The 8,717-nt window shown below is 33.2% G+C and overlaps 1 protein-coding gene across 1 annotated transcript; it reads left to right on the forward strand.

The window, feature by feature from the left end:
• Positions 1-7,060: 7,060 nt before the first annotated feature.
• On the forward strand, positions 7,061-7,630 carry LOC110791794 (uncharacterized). Its single transcript, XM_021996556.1, has one exon. The coding sequence runs from the start codon at positions 7,061-7,063 to the stop codon at positions 7,628-7,630; it is 570 nt and encodes a 189-aa protein (XP_021852248.1).
• Positions 7,631-8,717: the final 1,087 nt, after the last annotated feature.

Raw genomic sequence — 8,717 nt, forward strand, 5'->3', positions numbered from 1 at the left:
CTTTTCATTAGCTTCTACAATGACTAACATTTACTTGTCACTTAACCCTCTCATCTCCCCTAACTGATCCAATCTTCCCTTGCTTCAGTAATAAAATCTCTTTTCCATGAAATTATTAACTTGTCCTCTCCTTCTTTAACTACTGCTAACTTCCCAAATTAAAATTACTTCACTAGTCGAGCTCTATCATATATCTAACCAACACCGAGACACAAAATTCGTTAACCATTAATTACCAAAATTTCATAAAAAAGAAAAGAAAAAAAAGATGAACCATTATTGTCTTCTATTTCATCTGATTTCCAAACACAACGATATGATGCTTCCATTGACAATAATCAGTAAGGTGGATAGATGACAAATTACTATTAGATGCAAACAATCTATAATTAGTTAATAATAGTAAATTTTTATTTTTACAATTACAAATCCTAGTTTAATGAAAGCAATTCCAAACCAACAAATTACCTTACAAAAGAGGAAATCAAAGAAATCTGGATAAAGGTGGTCTCTCGCAAAATATTTTGTAAATCGAATTTCTTCTTGCAAGATTTTTTTTAAAAGGTGATTTCTCGCAAAATATCTATTTTAAAAGGTGGTTTCTAACGCAGTTTTATATGAAAGGAAAAAAAAATTAACGCAGTTTTTTTAGGAAAATTTTTGGTGAAATAATTTTGCACCAGGAAATGACATGTGTCATTTCTAGTGTTCGTTTTAGAATAAAGTTATAGATTTATTTGGATCTCTCTATTAATTATATATCAATTTTATTTCATTTCTTTTTATGTATAATTCTTGTAAAATTTTCGTACCTGTCATTTACCTATATAAACTAGTTTTTGGGCCCGTTCTGGTTATATGTTGGTCGGGTAATGGAATTTAGAAATTATGTTGTTCTTAAGTATGTGTTAGAAGGTGTTTAAACCAAATGATAATAATTAAAACTTTAACCTATGAAGTCTTGTCTTTTTAATCATTACATTTTTCTGCTCATGTTCATCTTCCATGAAAAAAAAGATCTACTTTAAATCACTTATTACCACCAATAACATATCATTTGTACAAAGACCAAGCAAATTTGCAACTGTTATAGTTTACGACTATACTCATGTTAACAAAGTCTAACTATTGAACTATACTGACAAAACTTTTCTTATAGAAGAACTAAAACTAATTGTAAGTTCCCCTAACAACAAAAATATACAAATTAAACCCACCTAAAAGTCTCAAAATGTCGATGACGATTTACCCACCTTTAATCATTTGCATGGAAACCATACATTATAAGATTATCCTTCTCTGCGAAAATGAATTGCAACTAATTAAGCAAGAAAAATAAACAACATACTTCCAATGTGCTTAAGAAAAATCAATAACAACATGCTTAGGGAGAGATAGAAAGGGCAAAGGGGGGAGGTGGTATTACAGCTTGAATTGTATGCATGAAATTAAACAATAGAAATGTTGAATTAAAGCACCCTATAATCTCCTACCGTTTCAAAACGAAAGTCAAAAAGTCTATTAGTGAGGTTAAATTTTGAATTAATGCTACATGAGAACGGGAGAAGATTTGAGGATTGAATTAAATTGACATTGAAAATAATTAAGCTTGGAGAGTTAATTGGAAGGTGAAGAATGGGGAAGATGAAGTAGGGGACGGTAGTTTAGGCATAATCAAGTTGAGTATCCATCCTAATTTTGGGTAATCCCTCCGTCCCGTTTTTGTAGTCCTGATTCTATTTTAAGCGTCCCAAAATTATAATCATGTTTCTATTTCTGTCCATTAAGTTTTCCACTTTCCCATGTACTATATTAATAAAAAAATGCACTGAAAACCCATCACAACTTCTCCATGTACTATATTCCTTTTTCCATGTATTATATTTCACTTTCTCGTACAAATCAATTATCAATGTACTATATTCTAAATTTTCGTGTACTATATTACACTTTTCTTAAAACCCGTGTTTTTAGTCAAACAATACTATAAATATGGGATGGATGCAGTACAATTCTAGTAAATTAAAGAGACGGGGATTAGTAGTATACTATGTACTCCCTCCGTCCCAGATTAGTTGTTACACTTTCCTTTTTCGTCTGTCACAGATTAGTTGTTACACTTCTAAATTAGGAATGACCCCACACTTATTATATTGTCTCTCTCTTCCCACTAATTTTTTTTTGTCCCCACACCCTCTCTCATTCAAATAAAAAAATACCCCACTAACTCCTATCACATCTACTTTTTCAATAAAATAACAATTGATAAGCAAACAACCACTTATCACCTAAAATTTTGTGCAAAGTTAAGTGTAACAACTGATTTGGGACGGAGGGAGTAATAACTAATAACAATAAAGTAGAATAATGAATGACCATTATTTTTTTATACTCCGTAACAAAAAGTAAATAGAAAGATAAATAAGTGAGACACGTGTCATCAAAATAGTATTGCTTATGTGTTAGTGAAATGGTAATAATTATGCTTTTTAAATACTAGGTATTGATATGTGAAGGTGAAATTGATTATTGTCATATATTTGGATGTCAACATTATTTTGCCAAAATTATATTTATTAGGTAAATGAAGAAGTCAAAGATTACAATTCATTTAACTCATGTCTTCAAGTTAATTCTATGGTTGTTTTATTTCATTCTTTTTATTTGACTATATGTTATGTTGGTAACTTCCATAATCATTCTATGGATTTCATTTAAAGAAATTTAAGAAAAAAATAGAAGAACATATGGAAAAAAAGAAAAAAAATATATTTTGGCGGGAAAGTATTTCACCACGAAATACGTGTCATTCTTTGTATCTGTTTTAGTATCTATTTCCTTGAGTTCAATCAAAGAAGGCGAAATGTATTTGCCCTCTTTGATTTTGATCAAAGAGGGCGAAATTAAAGAGTTGCCTTGAAAAGCTAATAGGATGAATCTAACAGGGCGAGTTAAGGGTGATTTTTATGTCGCTCTTAAAGGCTACGAGGGTGATATTTTTCGCCCTCTTTGATCATGTTTGTTGTAGTGATATATAGATAGATAGATTTTAATTTATTTTTCTTTGTGTCTGAAACTTATGTTATCCATCTTAGCTACACAAGTCTACACTTAAGTCATTATCAAACATTTTACGGCTGATGGGTCTCACGCTTTATAATCTCCGAGTTAAAAGATGAGTTTACACCCACTGTACCAACTTGTGTTGTAATCCCACAACTACTCCGTATGGTTGTGCAGTGCATAACTGCATACCCTCCCATGCTCTAAGTCTTTTATAAATACTCCGTATTTAACACTTAAACTTGATATGATGACAGTCAGATATGCCCCTCCTTTCCTTTATCTAATTTAAGGTTCAGGCGGAGCTGTTCCCTGTTGGACCAATAATAAAATATACATGTAATCATATCTGAAATTAACTTAAAGTCAGATGCATGAACTAATATCTGGAGTTTGGAACATCATCACCTGACTCAATCAATTTACATTTTATTTTTGCAGTCACAAATCATACTTACTCGATATGGAATTGTTTAAAAAAAGTCTACAACATAATTTATTTGGATTTCTGATGAGAATTTCAGGTTAAAGAAAAAGTCTATGCTCAAGTTGTAAATGTTTTTTGTTGCGTTTTTTTCACCGAGTCAATATGAACTTGTTTGAAATTATATTCGGACTGATTAAATTTGATTTATCTTATAGAACCTAATTGGAATGGATCTATGAGGTTGTTGTTGGTTCGGATAAAGTTTAGTTTCCGAACTCATGGTTGGTTTTAGGGTGTCCTATGTGGGTTGTCCTAATTTGGAAGATTGAAATAGGAATGTGGGGATTAGGTACTAAGTTTGTGGAGGTGATGTGAGTTAATGTCATTTCCTCGTTTGGGCATTCGTGTTCTTCTGGTAGTCGAGTGTCCTTGTGTGGTGTTAGCATTGTTGGAGGTTCTGTGTTGGATGCTGAGTTGAGGAAAGGAGATTGGTGTGGGAGGGGGTTTGAGTTTACTTGGTTCTTGGTTGTCAGGTTGTCTATGAGATTAATGAAAGTTAATTCTCATTTTAGGTTAGCGACAATTGAGTTTGTCGCTTTCAAAAACTTGTATTTTAGCGCTGCTCCCCATTTTAAGGGGGCTCATAGCATGCCTTTCGAGTCACTTGTAGTGACTCTTGCCGCTTGTGAGCAAATCACAAGTTCTTTGCACCACCGGTCCAATGACATTACTACTCTTCTACTTCTTTCCTTGGGTTTAAAGTGTATCAGGTTTTTAAAGGAATCTCCAGGTTATGGTCCCTATCTCCTAGTCTTCTACAAGAAAATCAACATGAAAGGCTTTGGCATGCTACTTGATCTATGGCGATGTAAACAAAGTTAAGTCAACAACCAGATGGCCAACGGTGAAGATCTTGCTATCTGCTTAACGTTATGTAGTTTGCTTTTAGTGTGTTATGTAACTCGTTGTAATTTGTGAACCTTTTTATTTATGCAAAATTAAGCCTATGTCCAAAAAAAAAAATTAATTGGAATGGATCAAATTTGATTGCAAGAGTGTATGTATAAGAATAAATATTATCATGTGAGATCTTGTTAGACTAATTCGTATCATTATGTACACTACAAGCAAAAGTTCTATTTAGGGGTGTTTGGTTCGCAAACTGGTATGGCGTTGGAATCAGGAATGATGTGAAGTTGGTATGAGTCTGGAACTTGATTCTTAATACCATGTGTTTAATTGGTTCGACTTGAGAATGCGTTTTTTCCTTTTGTTTCATACCTAGGGTAAAAGTATGAGCCATATCCACCTCCCCCTAGGTTTCTAAACCCAATACCTTGGGGTATGAGGTATGGGTTTACATCTCTTAAAATTTTCAACCAAACACATGGTATGGTTTAGACCATTCTAAAACCATACCTCATATAACTAAAATCCGCGAACCAAACACCCCCTTAATTATGGAGGGAAAATCTCGTTGATCCGTCACAAAAGACTAATTATGACGGGATTACTCGTCAACCCAGTAGTGAATTGAAAGGGGGCCGTCGTAATTGACTACCCCATCATGATCATGTCGCAAAATACTTATTTTCTCAAAAAATCAATTTATTTGAACTTTACCAAAACACAATTGGGCAAGTGAATAGAATGTACTCAAGAAAACAGAGGGAGTTCGACTCATAAGGTTGGTGAATATAGCCACAACGATAATATTAGGATTGCAATAATTTCATTTTTTTGGGTACGAATAAACATGAGACCTAGTATACATAAATACTCGGTCTTAACCACTAGGTCAGGACTTCACGGATAGTTCTACAATAATGTTTGGTGCGTACATTAACACATGCATCGATCACTCGTGTGATTGTATGTTCCTTATTTCGTCCTCACATAGCTTTATTTCCTCAATTATAAAAATAAAACAAAACAAGTACATCAAAATTCATGATTATTAACAAATACATAATTGATGGAAAGTACAACCTGAAATAAAAGTTATCTCTTTTGTTTTTTAAAATTTTTTGGACAGCAAGAACGTGAAATCATTTATTATTTGAAAGATAAACAAAGCAATGGGATTTAATTTACAGTACCAAAAATAAAGAAAATAGTGAAATATTATTACAGGCAAGAATGGCCGACCTTCCCTTTCTTCATGGGTCCTTGATGATTGACGCACGACATTTCTTTGTCTAAATACATGGTACCATTTCATTTCATACGTGCTATTTAATTTCATTGAATTGGTGACATCATTTTAATTCCTTTGGCCTGGAAGCAAGCAACTACTCCCTCCCTTTCTTTTTGTTTTTTAAGTTTGACTTTTGCACGTTTATTAACGACTTATTAATGTATATTAAGATTCCTCTATTTTTTTTAATATAATGTTTTCACTTATTAATGTACATTAAGATTCCTCTATTAATTACGTTTATTTATAATGTTTTCACTTTTATTAAAATTCTAATATTGGAAAAATGAGAAAATTTAATGTCCCAATAGAAAAGTATGAGAGATTAAATCGCCCAATAAATTTAATTGTTTAAAATAATCACGTGACACAAATTATGATAGAATATTAAAACATTTAAGTGATAATATAAAAGAACAAATGTAAATAACAGGAAAAAAAAAATCCTGAGGGAGTATTTGTTTCTTGTCCTCATCCAACTTATAATAACTAATCTACATAGGCGTATATACTACAACTCGGTTGTAAATTACAATTATCTACTTTACCCATCATCGGTGTGATCAGATAATGTACTTTTTAGAGTGTGTTCTCTTCATCCTTAAAAAAATTAAGTTTCAAGTCTAGTAATTAGTTCAGGTAAGTTGTAATAGTGTCTTATAAGAGCAATAAATATATTTCAAACAGGTCCTATGGTTTTACTTTCACAAGTCTACTCTCTAGTCATCATGTCTAACAAGTTTTCAATGAGATAAGTATATGGAATTGAATTAATGAGTTGAATGTCGAAGCAAACTAGGTACTCCGTACAAGTTAAGAATCGTGTTGGTGTACAATGTCCAAGATCAACAGCCAATCTCATTACTTCAAATGTATTCAGATGCATCAGCTCAATACAGAAGAAGCCACCAAGCATGCTGACAAGACTCACTATCTTCTAGAAGCTATTACATCAGCAGCATGACATCAGCTCTAACTACTTATCCTACATTCTAGGGATTCTGTTAGAAGTCAGTTAGCTGCTCTCATTTGTAATAATATTACACTGACAATTGTAGTTGTTGAGTTGTATGTTTGTGGCTCTCTCATTGGTTGGAACACATCACCAATCATGTAGTATTTATAGTTCTCTCAGCTGTTGCATTTCATTCATTCGATTGAATTCAGAAATAAATAAAATTCTCTCTAAATCTCTTTGATCTTCTTCTCTCTTAATGCTTATTATTAATCAGTTTTAAGCAAGAAACTCAACCTAAAGGGTGAGTTTCAACATGGTATCAGAGCAGTTGATCAATTGATCCTGCGTTTTTCCTCTTCTTCTCGTTAAATTTTTGATCAAATCTTCAAAGAAACTGTGATTTTTGAGTGACAAAATGCCTACAGAACAGCAAGATCCATCACAGAATCCTAATTCTGCCTATTATCTTAGTAACAGTAATTTGAATGCCACTAAATCAGCGAGAATTGAGTTTGAAGGTGAAGGAAAAAGTTTCAGTGATTGGAAAAGATCAATGATGATAGCATTGTCTGCTAGAAACAAGCTTTGCTTTGTAGATGGCAGCCTAAGTCAACCAGCAGTAAATTCTGCAAACTATAGAATGTGGATCAGATGCAATGATTTGGTCATTTCATGGATGTTGGCTTCTCTTGAACCTTCGATTGCAAGAAGTGTTCTATATCTTAAAACAGCAAGAGCAATTTGGCTTGAATTGGAAGAAAGATATTGCAGAGAATCTGGACCTCAACTATTTTCTATTCAACAGCAACTAAGTGAATTAACACAAGGTGATGATGAAGCTGTTGCTAGTTTTTTTACCAAGATCAAACTTCTGTGGGATCAGCTTGATGGATTGGAACCTTTACCTATCTGTGTTTGCACTGGTTGTAGTTGTACACTCACTCAGAAATTGTTAAAAACACAGCAGAATCAAAGATTGATTTAGTTTCTGATGAAACTAAATCAGAAATATGAGCATCCTAAAAGTAGTATTTTAATGATGAATCCCTTGCCTACAATTTCAAAAGCCTATGGTCTTCTACTACAGGAAGAACAACAAAAGGAAGTGCATAATCATAGATTTCAAGTGCACTCAGAATCCACAACATTCAATGCCAGAAGGTTTGACAATAAGCCTTACAAGAATCAGTATAATGTTAGTTCTAACTCTCAAAGTGCAGGATCTGGAAGTCAGTATAGGAACTTTAACAATAACAACACTAGAAACAACCTGTTTTGTGATCACTGTAAGATGAGAAACCACACAAGTGATAAGTGCTGGAAAATTCATGGTTATCCAAAAGATTTCAAGAGCAGAGGAAAGAGAATAGCAGCAGCAGCTCAATTAGATGAGTTCACCTCTAAAGAAACTCCAGAAGAAGCAGGTGCAGGAATGATTCATGCTACCTTTACAGAAGAGCAATATTCTCAATTGATGAAATGTCTACACAGTCAGCAAGTTGCTAATCAAGTTGAGAATACTGGCTCTCACTCACTTAGATTAGCAACTAGTTCTCAATCTAGAGGTACATTCTTTCTTTTGTCTAAATTCAAAAGAAAGTGGATCTTAGAAAGTGGTGCAAGTGATCACATGTGTTCAGACTTATCTCTTTTTACTGCATTTGAACCTGTACATGATGGCCAGCACACTAGTACTATACCTGATGGAACTGAATTAAGAGTAAAACACAAAGGATCATTACAATTGAGTCAAGGTATTATTCTCAAAGATGTTCTGCATGTTCCAAAGTTTTAGTTTAATCTGATATCCATTTCTAAACTCTGTTGTGACACTAAATGTTCAATTCATTTTACAAATGGTGAATGCTACATTCAGGACCCTTCCAAGAACAGGCATATTCTGCTTGGTAAGTTGGAGAAAGGTTTATATAGCTTAAATGAAGATCTTCTGGCACCAGATAAGATTCCAGTTTCAAATAAGTGTGCTCTTTCTTCTACCAAGACAGCAGCAATACAAGAAGCAAAGTTGTGGCATCTCAGACTTGGACACATGTCTTTTGGGAAAATAAAAG

This window comes from Spinacia oleracea, chromosome 2 (genome assembly GCF_020520425.1).
Source record: "Spinacia oleracea cultivar Varoflay chromosome 2, BTI_SOV_V1, whole genome shotgun sequence".
In the NCBI taxonomy this organism is placed as follows: domain Eukaryota; kingdom Viridiplantae; phylum Streptophyta; class Magnoliopsida; order Caryophyllales; family Amaranthaceae; genus Spinacia; species Spinacia oleracea.

Excerpts from the sequence above, each read along its gene's own strand:
- LOC110791794 (XM_021996556.1), top strand. The coding sequence starts at position 7,061 with ATGCCTACAGAACAGCAAGATCCATCACAGAATCCTAATTCTGCCTAT.